Below are 17,353 nucleotides of genomic sequence, written 5' to 3' on the forward strand. Positions count from 1 at the left end.
CGGAGCTGTGAGTCTTTCATTTTTAAGCCATGCATACTCATACAAATTTTCCACGCTGCCCTTATCACACATATGTGCCATCACTGGAGTCTGATGTCCAACACACTCCGGCATGATGCATCTATGGGCAGAAAGTATTATTTGGAAACAAATATGTGGCAAGACGATGTGTGAGCATGGGAAGAATAAATCCATTTTCAGTTGGTATGGAAAAAAACACAATTTATTAGGCCGTTCTGACACCAAACAACCTTCTTCCCTGTGGGCAGTCCAACCCATCTGCTTGGCAGCACTTCCTATTTATTACCCAAGGCCCCACCCTCTCAATTCCAACAGACCTATCACAGCAGACTTCTGAAAAATAAGGTAACAAGCTCATTAACAAAATATCATGATCCTGAGACATATTCTTATGTGCTCATGAGCTTAATTCTGCAGTATACACAGGAACAATTCAAAACAGAATTTTAGAAAAAACATATTTAGTACAATCCTTTCCCTTCAACTTCTCATTACATCCATTCAATTATTCAATTAAGACTGAGAACGCACCCACACACATACAGTCTGTAAGGAAACTCCATGGTAAACATGCCTCCTCATTGAACAACGACAAATTCTTCACTTAGAAGAACAACAATTTGACAGGAAATGATTGATACAAACAAGAGAAAAACAGTGAATGTTAGGTGCCCATGATTCACCTTTGCAAACAAGAATAACAAAATGCAGAAGGGAGCTAGTGCCTCCTAACAAAATATTCCAAGTTCTATCCAAAACGTTAACTAAAGTTTGCTCTGATGTCGCTAAGGTTTATTTATTTATTATATTTTTCCTATATTTTTTTTATCTTGTATAGTAGATTTTATATAGGTACATATGTATTACTATTTATTATTCTTATTTATTATGAGATTTTTTGCTCCACTAAAATGTTTTTATGTGGAAAATTTAGAGTAAAGTTGTTTTACATGGAAGTTAATTGCGGCCTGCTTAGTTTTTGTTGTGACGCGAAGATGTTTGTTGAGGGGAAATCCAAAATCTCACTGTCAAAGCATGGGGATATAGAGTGACCTTATGAAATGATTTTGATGAAAACACAAGTTAAATGAAAATATGACCAATACTGTACACCAACAGACCAGGTATTGGTGGGATGTCTAAGTTTGAATTATGCTGATCCAAATCTTATCTTATAATTTTTACCATAGATTATTTTCTTGATACTAATGAGTTACCCATAAATTAATAGTAATAGTAATAGTAATAGTAATATTAATAACAATAATAACAATAATAATAATAATAATAATAATAATAATAATAAGAAGAAGAAGAAGAAGAAGAAGAAGAAGAAGAAGAAGAAGAAGAAGAAGAAGAATTAAATTAAAAAATAAGAACAAGTCAGTCTTTTGAATTGCTTTTTGAAAGGAATGGCTCCTCAAGATCTCGTTCCCTTCAACGAGCCATAAATCCCATCTCTAGGACCCACTGCTTTGTATGTAACACACCTGAATGAAAAGAATGTCTCATTAACAGGCTTGCACAGAGGTTGATAAGAAAGTTTATTACTCTAAAAAAGTAGGAACACATCTAAAACATGCAGAGAATGCAGAGTAGTGGGTCCTGAGGAACACTGAGGGGATGTTTCAGCAGCACAGGAACATTAGTAGGACTCCCTTCTTATTAGAAGTATATTTTTTGCTGCAAGCACTGAAAATTGTAGTTTTCTTTGCAACCATCTGTTGGGGCAGCAGTGACTGAAAGAAACTAAAACTAATGAAGTGTAGCTCTATGATGGGGACTGCTCTTGAGCTCCTGGAGCTAATTGCAGAAAAAGGAATGTTGCGCAAGTTCCTCAACATAATGGACCACATGATGTGCTTACTCAGAGGTTTTTCTAACTTTATCTAATTTTTATTTTGGCTAGTAGACTCTTACATAATGATAATATATATTTTTCTTGTTTGATAAAGGATATTTTATTCCTATAACCCTTATATTTATCCAAACCCTGACTTTATTAGAGACAGCTAATCATTGTAATTAAAAATAACTGATAGTAACTGTGAATTTTATTCTTAATTGAAAACAAAGTATTAATCTGATTTACAAGAATGTTTGGCTTTTATCTCCAAGGACAAAATGCTTCATACAGTTACATTCAAGTATTCCAATGTGAACCATCATGTGATATTTGTTTGCTTGTTTGTTCTGTATGCGTCAGCCTCAGATTAATTACAGTACTCTATTAAATAGATCTGACTCATGTCTTCTCCTTCTGCAGTTAAGTGATAACATTTCTCTCTGCATATGGCAGAACATTAAAGGCACAAATTAATGAAAACAGACCCTACCTTGTTTGCTCATTTTGGGTTTTAATTTAATCCAGTAACAAGAATATATGAGAAAACTCTGTTAATTACCAATATTTAAGCTGGTAAAATCAAACCCATCAGGACTTCTAGACTGGATGGAATAATTTATTAAAAAGGATTGCAAACAGTCAGGATTCCTGCCTACATACTGCAATACATCCCCCATCACCTGTCAAATCTGGCCTGTAAAACTGATGCAGCCATGTTTGTGTTACATGTAGAACTGGCAGAAGGAAACTGATGAAGTAGAAAAGCATTGTGCAGTTGAACACATTAATACATCTCTACACATTCTGGTGAAAAATGTATTTTCATGCTCGAACAGTTATTTTACAAATTTAATCTTTTAAAACAGGCGCAGAAGCAGATGTGAAAGGCAGAATAAGGCATGAAGAAAAAGTTGGATTTTATGGCAAATACGAACATTAAAATGTCATCTGATCTTGTGGCTCAACCCCAAATGTGCACAACAGATCCTTGGAGAGAACAGTTTGTGATCAGACTGTCAATGGATCAAGTCACTCATGTCCACGTTTATCATCAGCAGCTTTAGTTTAACACAAGAAACAGCTCCTCATCAAATGTTAAACAATATTTCCTACAATCAATACATTTTAAAAAGGATGTGTCCCCTGCTGCCACCATTTCCAACCTGCTGAGGGTTTTTCCTACAGCTGACAGAAATATATTTACCTCAGCGCTAACCAGTACTAAACAGGACATGGTCATGCAATAAGATGCAACATGAGTTATTAAAGATTTTGTTTATGATATGCGACAGTGGTCTCTGTTTTGAGGGTCTGGATCAGCCCTATGAAGCACAGCATTAACAAACCACATTAAGGCAAACAACATTTTGAGCTGCATCCTGAGTTTAAGAGGCCAGATAGATTACAGAAACACATTATGTACAGAAAAGCTACAAATAACTGAAGACAAGTCAGACGGAGGGGCTCATTTCTTGAATCTTCCCAGGTGTTCTCTGGCGATAATGAGCCTTTGGATTTGAGCTGTTCCTTCGTAGATCTACAAAAAAAAAAAAAAAAAAATTAAGGTTGAAGTTTGACCATAAAGTTACTGCTAGCAGAGATCAGATGTACAACATAACCGCCCACCTGGTAGATCTTTGCATCCCTCATCAGCTTCTCGACCGGGTATTCGCTGTTGAAGCCGTTGCCTCCAAATACTTGGACAGCGTCTGTAGCTACCTGGTTGGCGATGTCTCCTGCAAAGGCCTTAGCGATGGAAGCGTAGTAGGTGTTCTTGCGCCCTTGATCCACTTCCCAAGCAGACCGCTGGTACGCCATCCTGGCCAACTCCACCTTCATCGCCATCTCGGCCAGGATGAACGACACAACTTGGTGCTGTGAATCATGGGAACGCAGTTTACTTGTCTTGTGCCGATCCAATAGTGAAGTTTCTTCCTTTTTATTTTTATTTATTTTGTTTTAAACAGAATTTCACCCCCAAAATATGTGTATCTGATAAATATATGACATTGGTACCAGCAAACCTCAGCAATAACTTTGCCAAAGGTCTTCCTCTCCAGGGCGTAGCTGGTGGCTTCGTCGAGAGCTCTCTGTGCCAGGCCTGTAGCTCCTGCTGCCACCTGCATTAAATTGGGCATATTAGTGATGCAATTTTTAGAGGAAGTTTGAGGTAAACTTGGGTATTAGCAGTTGAAACATCTTTTCAGCTGTTAATAATGAAGGGAATTTTGTTTTGTTTGTTTAATATCTAAACATAGAGACAAAAAAAAAACCCCCACCAATTTTAAGGACCAGAGAAACGTTTGGACAGTCAACGTTCACAACGAGGGAAGAATCTGGGTATATCCGGTATATATCCACACAAATCTACATGAGACCTAATATATGCAGGGTTTGTTCACTTCTGAACAGTTGTGAGCAGGACCCTGTTCTTTGGTATTTTAATGGTTTTCAGACTATGTGTCTGAGCTCATCTGTGACAGCTGGAACTCGGCTGACATATTACCTCCGTCCATCGTTTCTACAGTGGAGACGTCTGCAGCAGAACACATGAATCACCTTCACAAGTGGTGACAAAGTTAAAAATTTTTACTATAAATTAAGATTAAAAACTCTGATGGAACCACTAAAAATGTTTAAAATATTCATTTTTCTCTTTTTATTGGCAACAACAACTTTACTGATGTTGGTTGATAGGTTTGTTTTTTTTTAAGGCATGACTCAAAAGCCAGTCTCTCCTTCTGTCCTAGTGCCCTGTAGTGATCTTGACGAACACTGAAATACTTACTGGGGGCCTGGTGTTGTCAAAGGCACCCATGGCAATTTTGAAACCGGCTCCTTCTGTGATCAGGACGTTCTCTTTCGGTATCCTCACATCCTCAAAAGTGATACCTCTGGTGTCAGAGCACCTCTGGCCCATGTTCATCTCCTGCAGGCACAAAGCAAATACAAGCAGATGTTAACTCTTAGTGCAGATGTCACAAAAAGGTGTTTATGCACCATCCTAGATAGAGAACAGACACTCATTTCTCCTTTTATTACATAAAAGTAAGTCAGCAGGATTTTGGTTTAAACTCACAATTGTGGTGTTCAGTTTGAATTTACACAGTTATAAAACTCATGAAGTTGTTGCAGGAGGATAATTAAGTTTATCTCCCTTTACTTTGATGAAAGTATTTGCTCAAATAGTTTTGATTTTGCCTTCATATACCACATAAAAATGTTTACAATCTCTGTGTTTTTGTTTCAATGATTTTAGTCATATGATCTGATAATTATTTTTTCACTTTAACCTTTGATGAACATATTGTGCTTAAAAATTCACATCAATCATAAAAGCTCACGAAAAATGACATAAGGACTCCTGATCATCCCATCCCACTTTTACGCTTGGATTTTTTTGTGCCATCAGATTTTAAACAATCATATCTCCCATTTTACATGGTCTATCAATTTAAAACTAAATCTGGGAGCGTGTAAAATGTGCACTTTGGGATCAAGTTGTTAGCAGCACTTGAGGTGACCTAGTTTTTTTGTCATGTTGCTGAAAAATGCAAAAGTGATCTCATCACGACGGCATGATCGCAGATCTCCTATTTTGGATTCACAAAAGAAAAATGCTGATCTTACCTTCCTTCCCACTTGAACTCCTGGAGTGTCTGCATCCACAATGAAGCCAGTGAAAGCCTTGCCAGCAGAACATTTAGGATCTGGGTCAGTGCGGGCAAGAAGGAAATACCTAGCAAAAAACAAGGTTTAAACATTGTCTGCATTGATTTAAATAAAAAAAAAAAAAACACTTTTTTTTTTTTTAAATTATATATAAAAACAAATAGAAAATAAAATTTACACAAACCTTACAATCATGGAAGTCATAATTTTAAGCTACTGTTTTAATTAGCTTTATGTTAATGCATCTGTTTTTTTTTTAATTTTTTTTTTTTTTTTATTCAGAACCATAAAGATGGATCATCATTAAAAACTACAAAAAAGTAATCATTAAAACATAAGTAATACTGAGTACACACCAGTTAGCTTTCCCTCCGTTGGTGATCCACATCTTCTGGCCGTTAACAACGTACTCGTCACCCATCTTCACAGCTCGAGTCTTGATGCCGGCTACATCCGAGCCCGCTCCCGGCTCAGTGACACAATATGCCTGCCAAAAACATTACAAAAATAAACAAGGTCTGACCTAAAGAAAAACAAACAGCTGCTTACCACATATTTAAAAACATTTATCTATCCAGTGACTGAGAATCTGTCATTTCAGTGACACATTAAGTAATTGCTATGAGGCACCGTTTAAAAAAAAAAAAAAAAAAGACAAACTTATTCTTCAGTTGCTTTAATTACAAATATTCCCCCCTTTCTGTCTTTGCCACAGCTTTAAAATGTCTTTTTCTGCCAGTCCAAGAGCTGAAAACCTTTAGTTTCCCATCAAATAAAGGCCAAATTTAAACAGCTAAAACTGGCATACAATGGGGAAAAAAACCACCATTGTTAAGAAATGATCAGAGAAATTGCAAGTTTTACATCAAATACAGCAACCTCTTTTTTGCTAAAATATTTTTCTTGCAACTACTTACAACTGAACCAACCTCCCACACAAGTAGGAACTTTAATATTGGAACAATCAGATTTGATAAGTACAACTGGCTAGTTTTCATTTGCCATTTTGAGGGGAAAAAAAAGGAAAATCTAAGTAAGCTATAACCATGGCAGTTCCACAAAAATAGTGAATTCATAAGTATAATATTTTCCTCATAACATGATAGCAGAAACATTAAGATTTAAATATACTCCAGTGCAGCTTTTAAGTCAATGTATATTACACTTACACACATGAGAGGCTCCTCAGTCATCCTTCCCAGGTATTTCCTCTTCTGTTCATCACTACCAGCAAGAATAACAGGCATTTGCTGTGTGACAGAAAGAGTAACAAGTCAAATCTAACTTCCTGCAATATACTTTGTTCATCATTGTTATGATTAAATACCACTGTAACCTCAACATCCAGGGAGGACTGACTGTAGACGGATCACAGCACAGGTTTAATAGACATCTTTAGGTTATCATTGCAGCTGAATTCCAACATCTCACCTACTTTATATTGTTATGTCACTCTGTTAATGAGGTACGGCTTGGGTGCTAATTCGTGTGCTTTTTTGTTTTCATCACTGGCTGTGAACACAGATGTTTAAGAGATATTAAAGGGAAAAGAACAAACTTTTTTTTTCAAACTAAAAAATCAAACATATTTTAGATATCACCTCTGATGTTCTTGCAAAGTCCTTACAGAAATCTGTTATTCTTGTTACATCTGCAGTGTGTAGACAAACTCATCTGTTAAGAGCAGAGGTAACTAAGTCTATAACTGATTATTATGATCTTTTAACTGTAAATACAACTAAAAATATCGAGAAAAAAAAAAGCCTTTAAGTTTATTCTAGGCAGAGTACAGCAGAGGGAGAGTGGTCTTGGCCTTGGAACCAGCACACAAACGTGGCACAAGGCCACTTAGGCCCAAAGACTCATGCTGGTGGTGCAAGAGGTACATCAGCAAGAAGTGTCAGACAGGTACACAAAAGCTGTGGCACAGGCAAGGCATGGGCAGTGGATGACATAAGGAGTGGAAAAAAGGAAGATCTCCTGGCAAGAGCTGTGGGAGATGGAGGCATTCAGAACAAGCTTCACCATCAAGGCTTTCTACGATGTACTACGATCTCACAAGAACCTCAGCCAGTGGTATGGTTAAGATGCTACATGATCATTCTATTTGACTCCAGCAACACTGAAACACATCCTCGAGCGCTGCAAGACCAGCCTCCCCCAAGGCTGTTACACCTAGTGGCACAACCAGGTGTTAAAGTGTCTTGCAACAGTGCTGGAAATGCAAAGGATGAGTGCTGAACCGATGGTATCTAGGGGGTGAACCTGGGATGCTGGGATTTATTGTTGAACCCTCTGGAGGTCTTGTGGCCTTATCAGCAAAACATGGAGGAAGGAGGGTGCCCAATTGGTAACCCAGAGGGTGTCATCACTGACCTACCCATCCCACAGTCTTTTTATCCATCAATCCCTAGTGTCAGTGGTGCCTCAGGTATGGAATATGAGACAACTAGTCCTACACAACATAATATTTCCTCATACAGCTCATGTAGCTTCATCACCTGGCATCAGATGCCAAATTTAGCTCAGTCCAGTGGAAGGAGGGCTCTGTGGCTACAACATGCCAGCAGGGGATGGATAAACTTTATATAACTCATTTTAAAATCCCCCCAAAACAAAAACTATAAAATGTACTAACTAATTGGATTAACAATGTGTTGTTTCTGGACTTTCATCACTAGTACCCCTTAGTATGACATGCTCTCTGACATTTGAGACAGCAAACTCCTCCTCTGTTAGCTTACATAAGGTTTTGCTTGTTGATCATGTAGTCAGATGAAATGGTCCTACTGGCTCTTTACCCACTGAAGTTTTATTGTACTTACAGTAAAAAGTTCCCAAGGTGAGTAAAACATTTACTTTCCCATTATCTAGCGTGTAATCTCTCTTCTCTTGACTGATTCATATATTTATAAAGAGGATACACGGACAGGATATGAGCTGGCCTGGCTTTCTTCACATTCTCCAAATTAAAAGAGGAATTTAGTGGAGGATTTTTCATCACTCGTGTAGGGAAATTTACAGTCAGATGGATTTAGAGGATCAATAAACATTTTTGAATTAATGAACCATTAGCTGATCAATAATTGGCAATTCTGAAAATCAAACTTACTCCCAGAGAGTTTGCCTCCATGGCAGTCTGCATGCCTGTGCAGGCGTAAGCCAACTCCTCTGTGATGAGGCAGCTGTCAAAGATAGACAAGCCCATTCCACCTGTACACAAAATCAAGACATAAAATTCATCATCTCTCTCTCCAATACATAAGCCATTTTCTATTTTACTTTTTATTCATTCCTTTTTGATGCCATACAAACACACTCTTGACCTTGTTACTTTTACATAAGCAGTTAATTGGTTAAATGTAAACCCAGCTTTGTTATGACTAACACCAGAGTGCAAAATATTTACATAAGCAAAACTATGTAAAAGAGGAAGATCAAAAATTTATGTGAAAAGTTTGAAATAGTTGAAAAGAACGAAAACAATGTACCATATTCCTGTGGAATGTGGCCGTTCACCAGACCGAGCTCCCATGCTTTCTTGATGATGGGGAAAGGATACTGTGAAAGAAATTTTGGAGTAACTTAAAAACAGCTATAAACTATAAAATTTTAACTGCAGTATAACTGTATATATATATATATATATATATATATATATATATATATATATATATATATATATATATATATATATATATATATATATATATATATATATATATATATAAACTGCTTTAACAGGTGGGAAAAATAAAAAAAATAAAAATAAAAACAGTTCAGCACTTGGAGTTATTCGATATAAAACAATCTTCTAAATCCCATGCATGCGTTTTAAATCCTGCCCAAATAACTGCTCATTTGCCTTATCTAATTTGATATTTTTTAGCAGATTTTGTCATGTGGATGTCATGAAATTCAGTACACATTCAATCAGACAATACACACTGCAGCCTTTGCTTTACTCACTTCACCACTCCGGTCATAAGCGGCTGCTACAGGTATCATCTCTTCACGCGCAAATCTCCTTGCTAGCTGCTGGAACTCCTTCTGCTGATCTGTCATTTCTGCAAGTCAAGTGGAGATTCAGATTCCAAAGATTTATTCAGAGACAAAAATTTTCCCCACTGTCGCCACCCACATCACATAAGACGGGGGATATTTAAGAGGGGCTCTCTTCACAAACACTATGAACAAGGGGAACAATTACATATCACGTGTACATCACAATTCCCTTTTGAGTGATATTCTCTTATCTGACTCACCAAAAGAGAAGCCAAAGGATCCTGCATGGCTGCTGGAAGCTGTTGTAGCTTTGGCTGCAACAGTGCTGGTGCTCTGCAGACGGATCCCGGACTGCAGACCAGTTCTGAAGACCTGTGTGGTAGTTGTAAAGTCACCTTCACACCTTTAAAAATTATTTAAAGCGTCCAGTATGATCTTAGGAAGGCACTGGTTGTTGCACTTGAGTTGTATGCAGCATTCAAGCACATGCAAGCATTCAACTAAAACATAACTTGGAGCTGTTGTGCCATAAAGTGATCGTCTGCCAGAAACTGATCAGCCCCCGCGGGAGCGCACACAGCCTGCAGAGTCGTATTTTCTGTGTTGTCTGCGTTTACTCTCCCCGGAATCAAGCAAAACCAGCGAAAATGCGCCACGTTTTGTCCATAATAACTGGTAACGTGTGTTGTTGTGGAACTCGAGTTCTTTGACGGACATATTTGCAGACGAAGAGGTTTTTCTAAACTTTATTCTGCCATGTAGCCTATGGGGCTTTGCTATTTTGGCTGCATACGATTTGCCTTGTGTTCGCATTTCGAATATAAAGTGCATTTGGTATTAATGATTTCTCGAATCAGTATAGTAATAATAAACTCTGATTTTCATTTAAATGGCTCAATGTTTTATTTTCTTATTTCGGTTAAGAATATAGCCATTATTAATGTTGTCAAAGGTAAAGTATCATTAATCACATGCAAAAATACGTAGTATCTAGCTTCTAATGATCTCATTTATTTATTACAGACATGTTCTATAGATTTGAAGCCCACTGTCTATACTTTATACCCCCTGATGCTCTTTTAAGGTGAAATCAGGCATAAACATGGGCATTTTTGCTTGCCAAAAATGGATCAGTGCCTATTTTACATGCAAAAACATGTAGTATCTAGCTTTTAATGGCCTCATTTATTTATTACAGACATATTCTATAGATTCAAGGCACACTCTGTGTACTTTATACCCCCTGATGCTCTTTTAAGGTGAAATCAGGCATCAACATGGACATTTTTGCTTGCCCAAAATGAATCTTGAATCTTGAATCTATAGAATATGTCTGTAATAAATAAATGAGGCCATTAAAAGCTAGATAGTACATGTTTTTGCATGTAAAATAGGCACTGATCCATTTTTGGCAAGCAAAAATGCCCATGTTTATGCCTGATTTCACCTTAAAAGAGCATCAGGGGGTATAAAGTATAGACAGTGGGCTTCAAATCTATAGAACATGTCTGTAATAAATAAATGAGATCATTAGAAGCTAGATACTACGTATTTTTGCATGTGATTAATGATACTTTACCTTTGACAACATTAATAATGGCTATATTCTTAACCGAAATAAGAAAATAAAACATTGAGCCATTTAAATGAAAATCAGAGTTTATTATTACTATACTGATTCGAGAAATCATTAATACCAAATGCACTTTATATTCGAAATGCGAACACAAGGCAAATCGTATGCAGCCAAAATAGCAAAGCCCCATAGGCTACATGGCAGAATAAAGTTTAGAAAAACCTCTTCGTCTGCAAATATGTCCGTCAAAGAACTCGAGTTCCACAACAACACACGTTACCAGTTATTATGGACAAAACGTGGCGCATTTTCGCTGGTTTTGCTTGATTCCGGGGAGAGTAAACGCAGACAACACAGAAAATACGACTCTGCAGGCTGTGTGCGATCCCGCGGGGGCTGATCAGTTTCTGGCAGACGATCACTTTATGGCACAACAGCGCCAAGTATTATGTAATAGGAGCTCTATCTTAGAAGAGGCAAGAAACATTGACCTTAGCCTCATTGTTGTATCTGTGGAAATCTTTTCGCTTGAGAAAATGGTGTCAGTGGACCTTCACAGAGAACTTAGGATAGTCAAATATATTCCGACAGGAGGCCAAATTTGATATTTGAAGAGAAACAGTCGCCCAGCACTGCGCATTGAGCGTGAACTACTTTAAGTAAACGACTTAAAATGCAAGCTTAAAAATATTGTTCAGTAAAGAGAAACTACTGCGTCTTAGCCGTTGTAGCATTTTGCTAGCTACTGCCAGCTTGTGACGTAACTATCAAGCCTGTTGTGTGACTGGAGAAAACAGAAAATGTCACTTTGGAGGGCAGTTAGAAGCTTTAAGTGGTTTAATTTCTTTTTATTATGACGGATCATGTAAAGAAACCTACCTTAGTGAGCAGCATTTTTACAGCACTGATGAGACCTGTGGTATAAACAGAACAAACTGATGGCTACCTCTGCCCCACATCTACATGAATATCCTCTTGGCCAATCACAGCAGCGAGATTGATCACATGCCACTTCTCGGCATCCGCTCTGTGACTTTTGTCCCAGTTTTACGTTATCTAACGAGTTTCACCTTTTAATATATTTTATTAAGGGCTCTCTTCACAAACTGCTCACAAAATGCTCATGGCGTTGTCGCCATGGAAAATAATATCAAATGTCGTTAGTCAATCAGTCCGCGTCACAAGATCAGGTAGTAATGCAGTTTATTCTTACAGTATACTGCACGGATACTGGTGTTTGCATAAAACTCGATAAAGGTACTGAAAATGATACACAAATACGACCCTTAGTATAAGTGTAAAATCACACATGGACGAAAAGACCATAAAAAAATCACACGATATTATTTGTGTGAACAAATGATCAAACGACCGAAAATTCTCCATTTCTTGGGACTAAAGCAGCCACAGACACAAAATGTCTAGACGTTGACTTAAAACGACAAGGCACAAGACGGCAACCTCATTGTAATTAATAAAACTCAGGTATACAGTCTGTTTGACTTTGGGTCCTTGGCATCAGTTACTGAACACTGCATAGAATAAACAGAGAACAGTGTCTGCCAGCAGAGGGCGCCATATCTTTAAATCCCAAGACAAGAATTTAAGACTTTTTTTATACCAGAGTTGAAACTATGTTTATATACTACTGCTTCTTTGTTCATTTGTTTTGATTAATAATTTATTTAGGGGGAAAGGGGGCACTCTCTTAATGAATCCACGCATAAAAGTGCCACAGCACGTCTCACTTGGATCCAACAACCCATGGGGTTCTACACGACTCATTAATTTGAGCCAGGCATGTTAGACCAGGGACATACTGCAAACCTGCAGGGCTGTGGTTTTTGTAGGACCGATTTGAGGAGCCTTGGCCTAGATGCTTAGAAATAGATCTTGGTCAACAGAAACAGTGAAATCATTCCAACTGAGTAATTAAAATGAATTAAAAGGCAACAAAAACTAGTTAATGAGCCAGAAAAACAGTAGTTGAGACACAATTGTCATAAAGTCTATAAAATAGTTATTCTTACAGGTGTTTAAATTCAGAATATTGCTGGTCATTTAACAGAAAACACATGCTGTAATGGGTATTAAACTGCACTCCTTTGAAAATCTACCATATTTACAGCAGCTTATTTTCTGTGATAGAATGTTTATTTGGACTATAAACATTTTCCCTAAAAAGTGATACAGGCTCCATAAATTAAACACATCATATTACCTGTACAGTATTCTGAACTGCTTGCAATTGCTCCTCCTATGAAGCAATTATTGCTTAAACTAAGATAAAGGTCTACTTTTTCCAATGCCACTTGGTTCCTACTCTACTGCCAGTGTTCTCCCAGGCTTTTGGAAGAAAAAATAAAAAAAAAGTCTTTGTTAATGGACAGTACTTGTGCCTTCTAGACTTCCTATCTCCACCTGGCCTCTTTTTAGGAATCATTTACCGTGCTGACCTGTGAGTTGAATAACGAGGGACAGAAATGGTTTTTGTTTCATTCAAGTTGTGAAATTTTGAATACTCTGTTTTATAGTTTCTCAGCTTCTACACAGTCTCTTCTGGTTTACCAAACAGCAGTGGCCAAAGCACTTCCAATGTGAAGACAGAATAAAGCAGCAACAGCAGACCAGTGTGGGACACTTGTATTTTATTGTTGTATCAAACAGCTGTACATCTATTTGCCTTTCTTGGCCTTGATTTTCCTCAGATAGAACTCAAGCTCCTTGCCCTCCAGGATGTAGCCGTCTGCTCTGCCACACTGGCCGGGTCTGGAGGCGATGCAAGCTGCAGGATAAGATGAAAACACAACCAGAGGTCAATACTGCAATCACCTTTTAAGAAATGTTTTTATCTTGGAAATAATAAAATTGTCTACATAAAAGATTCTTTGGGGGGTTTTAAGATATTAATGCACTCAACCAATTCTACACATCAGTCTCATCTGTTTCTATGAGCAGCTGAGTGCTTTAAGGGAAGCAAAAATTATGCAATCCACACTGTTAAGATATTCTTGCAGAATTGATCAGTGGAGCTCAGTTATGGTCAATTCATGGTCACGGTCAAGTTTGATTAGTGACAAAAGTTTAAAAGATTTTCATGATTTTAAACTTGTTCATTTGATTTTTCAGCCTTAAAACATATGGCCATGGCAATTACACATTTTCAGTCAGAACAAAGACTGAGCCATTTGATGCCCAGAGTACAGAAACACCTCAGTGACAGATCTTTAAAATCAACTCAAAATACAGATTTCAAGAAGACATTTTCCAAGCAAACCTTAGACATAATTTTTTTTATATATATTTTGTCTGGGTTGTACAAACTGTCTAGTTTGTGTACAACAATTGGAAATCAGTATTGGCTTTGTACTTATATTCCGTAAGTATCTTCAATCGTTCAGTTATTTTGAAGGTCTGCAACTTCTTGCCTGCAGTCTCATTTTTTCCTCTATGAAGCACATGGGGCAGCACAACTGTATGAAAATTGGTATGTAAAGTTTAGCTGAGGACAATACACCAAAGTTTACTCACCAAGCAGTTTTCCCTGCTGGAACTGCTCCTCCAGAAGAGAGCTGATTTTGGCTGTCTTTTTACGCTCATCGTATTTCTTCTGGGTCTTCTTTGACCTCTTCTTGTTGAGGACCTCCTCTTCTTCTGGAGTCTGCAGCGGGAGAGGAAAGAAAGCATATTTCAAAAGATATGAAACTCCAAACTCTTGCTTTATAACACATGATGTAAATGTATAAACAGCAGCATCTGTAGGGTAAACAAGTCTTTCTCAGGGTCTCGAATATCACCACTTCCATTCAGTAGCAGAACTGGACAAAGTTATCATCATGGAAAGACATGCACCACAACAAATACTTTTTAATCCATGGTCAATAAAAGAGACTGCTGCATACGTTCAAATCAGTCTTTAGCAACCGCGATTAAAAACTTCAAAATATCTACACATCTAAAACTAAGGTTGAAACTTTAACCAGAACCTGCAGAACGGCACAGAAAAAGCAGGGATAATAAAGCAAGACCTGTGTTTTTATGTGGTATTACGAAAGACCATACCAAAGAAAATACTGCCTTTATTTTTTCTAACACAAGCTTGCTCTTTTTTGAGAAATTTAAACAGCTATAATAGCAGCATTATTGGGCCTACACAGAAAAAAAACAGGGATAACACCAATCTGCATGTACAGTAATAAGTTAAAACTATTTTACATACCAGTTTGGCTCCCTTCTTGCGTCCCAGAGGGGTAGCATAGTGGGACTCATACCACTGCCTGAAGGGGAGACTGTCAATGAGGACGATGCAGTTCTTCACCAGGGTCTTCGTTCTGACCAGCTCGTTGTTGGAGGCATTGTAGACCACATCGATGATCCTGGTCTTACGCGTGCAGCCTGAGTACACAGAGCAACCAATGTAAGAAAAAGATGACATCTTATTCAAATACTCTATAACCATATTTCAATAAATATTTGAAAAAAGTCAATACACTAAGCAGGTCTTTCTCAGAAGTCTCAATATCACCACTTGCATTCAGTAGCAGAACTGGACAAAGTTATCATCATAGAAAGATGAGTGTATCATCAGGTGGCTCAGCAAGTGTTGGTGGAGAAACTTACACTCAGAGCCCCATGAGAAGTTTCCATTATCCAACCTCAGAGCACGATACTTCTTGTTCCCACCACGGACCCTCACTGTGTGGATACGACGAGATCCAATCTAATAAAAAACAAAATAATTCATTCGTGTCCAAAAATTAAGCTGCAGCAAGAATACAAACCGCATCACAATTCTGCACCGAGGCGTGTCAGTGTAACTATGACAAGTCCTAACATTGGTAAGCCCAAAGCTTTGAACCAAAACGGCTCAAAAAAGACCTACCTAAGGTCAAGTTTTCATCACCCACGCTGCAACATTTAATACAGCAAACTACTGATCTTTACTCACTTTTGTGTTTGCAGGAGGACGTCCAAGCTCATACTTCCTCTTCTTGTGGTAGGGCTTGCGTTTACCGCCGGTCTTGCGGCGTTTATGCCAGTTGTCCCTTGAGATACCTGCATGAATGAAAAAGGATAACAAGCAGCATACTGGTTAGCCAACTATCACCACATGATCAAAGCAAAAAGTTGCTTGATGCTTGAGTGATCAGTTCTCCAAGGTTAAGGTTGTCCTCATTTTTTATTTGGATTCCGCATCAAGAGTTTCATCACATCACTCAAGCAATTAAAAGCCGTTTCTCTAGGCTAACTTCCAGCAGATACAAGTTTAGAAATACCAGATTTTTACTGACGTTTTCAACCACATTGAAAAGTTTCCAGATTATGCTGCAGATTGAAACTGCTAATGTTACTCATACTTAAGACCTTGAAACAACTGTGTCCTTTAGCAACCAAGCATAAAGTAGTGACTAAAGGCACCTAATGGCTAAAAATTAGCCAAATCTTTACTAAAATGACAGAAAACGACAAACAAGTATTCACATTAGCAGTTTTCCCTTAAGGGTTTTATCGGTATGACAAGATCACGACCAGCACGCTAGTTAATGCTAACACAGCATTAAGTCTACCTGTGGTATTACGATATTCACCAAGAAACTTCTGAAATTACTATAAAACTTGTAAATTGCATTCACACTGCCGACTCCTGCTAAAATATCTTAATCTCGCTAAAAAGACAGCATGCTTTCCACACTTTAGCATCTGCAGCTAGCTATATAGCCAATGAAAGCAGCCATCTTGGAGCATATCTGACCACCACTGGAAATTATTTAATTTTAACACAATAACATGACATCTGACAACAAAGTCGGCTATTTATCTATGTAAATAATATTTAGCTTCAAGATGGCAAACCATTTAAAGAATATCCTTTCGTAAAAACAAGAGATGGAGAAAGATTGTGCCTCCGACCCGAGCATGAAAACACGTACCCATTCTCAGGCGCCGGCTAGAAAGAGGAATCGCAAAGGCTCATGGGGAGGTTTCAAGCTAAGAGTTCTCGCGAGAATAATGACCATAGCGGACGAGATTTCCTTGTTCGTAGCTGAGTTTTACTTATCACAATGTTTTATTTATTAGTAACAAAGTTGTTTTATATCGCAATAAAGTATTACTAAACTACATTTGTGGTAAATATGATGAACTTTTTCTATACAAGAGAGCTTAAACTATTATATATTTAAAACAAACGTTTTCTTATTGTAGCACAACTGACATATTTTAAATTTGATATC

At 37.6% G+C, this 17,353-nt stretch overlaps 2 protein-coding genes and 3 non-coding genes across 5 annotated transcripts; all 5 read right to left on the bottom strand.

The window, feature by feature from the left end:
• Positions 1-2,470: 2,470 nt before the first annotated feature.
• Positions 2,471-12,098, bottom strand: acadm (acyl-CoA dehydrogenase medium chain). The gene is made up of 12 exons (XM_041993178.1): positions 12,000-12,098; positions 9,805-9,916; positions 9,509-9,606; positions 9,031-9,100; positions 8,652-8,752; positions 6,709-6,789; positions 5,896-6,026; positions 5,498-5,606; positions 4,656-4,796; positions 3,892-3,987; positions 3,494-3,742; positions 2,471-3,404 (listed from the first exon to the last, which is right to left on the bottom strand). The coding sequence occupies exons 1-12, from the start codon at positions 12,012-12,014 to the stop codon at positions 3,333-3,335; spliced, it is 1,275 nt and encodes a 424-aa protein (XP_041849112.1). The 5' UTR covers positions 12,015-12,098; the 3' UTR covers positions 2,471-3,332.
• Positions 12,099-13,751: 1,653 nt separating this feature from the next.
• Positions 13,752-17,104, bottom strand: rps8a (ribosomal protein S8a). Its single transcript, XM_041993204.1, has 6 exons — positions 17,051-17,104; positions 16,069-16,175; positions 15,741-15,840; positions 15,340-15,515; positions 14,652-14,781; positions 13,752-13,905 (listed from the first exon to the last, which is right to left on the bottom strand). The coding sequence occupies exons 1-6, from the start codon at positions 17,052-17,054 to the stop codon at positions 13,796-13,798; spliced, it is 627 nt and encodes a 208-aa protein (XP_041849138.1). The 5' UTR covers positions 17,055-17,104; the 3' UTR covers positions 13,752-13,795.
• LOC121645325 lies at positions 14,895-14,963 on the bottom strand. The gene has a single exon (XR_006011410.1). It is a non-coding gene; the product is annotated as a small nucleolar RNA SNORD38 (small nucleolar RNA).
• On the bottom strand, positions 15,623-15,691 carry LOC121645324. The gene has a single exon (XR_006011409.1). It is a non-coding gene; the product is annotated as a small nucleolar RNA SNORD38 (small nucleolar RNA).
• Positions 15,923-16,030, bottom strand: LOC121645326. Its single transcript, XR_006011411.1, has one exon. It is a non-coding gene; the product is annotated as a small nucleolar RNA SNORD46 (small nucleolar RNA).
• Positions 17,105-17,353: the final 249 nt, after the last annotated feature.

Source organism: Melanotaenia boesemani, chromosome 8 (assembly GCF_017639745.1).
Source record: "Melanotaenia boesemani isolate fMelBoe1 chromosome 8, fMelBoe1.pri, whole genome shotgun sequence".
Lineage (NCBI taxonomy): Eukaryota > Metazoa > Chordata > Actinopteri > Atheriniformes > Melanotaeniidae > Melanotaenia > Melanotaenia boesemani.

Excerpts from the sequence above, each read along its gene's own strand:
- acadm (XM_041993178.1), bottom strand. Across the intron at positions 9,101-9,508 it reads CTTATGACCGGAGTGGTGAA|TATCCTTTCCCCATCATCAA; the intron begins GTGAGTAAAGCA and ends TTTCTTTCACAG. Across the intron at positions 8,753-9,030 it reads CCACATTCCACAGGAATATG|GTGGAATGGGCTTGTCTATC; the intron begins GTACATTGTTTT and ends TTTTGTGTACAG.
- rps8a (XM_041993204.1), bottom strand. Across the intron at positions 15,516-15,740 it reads CTTCTCATGGGGCTCTGAGT|GCTGCACGCGTAAGACCAGG; the intron begins GTAAGTTTCTCC and ends CTGTGTACTCAG. Across the intron at positions 13,906-14,651 it reads CCAGCAGGGAAAACTGCTTG|CTTGCATCGCCTCCAGACCC; the intron begins GTGAGTAAACTT and ends CTTATCCTGCAG.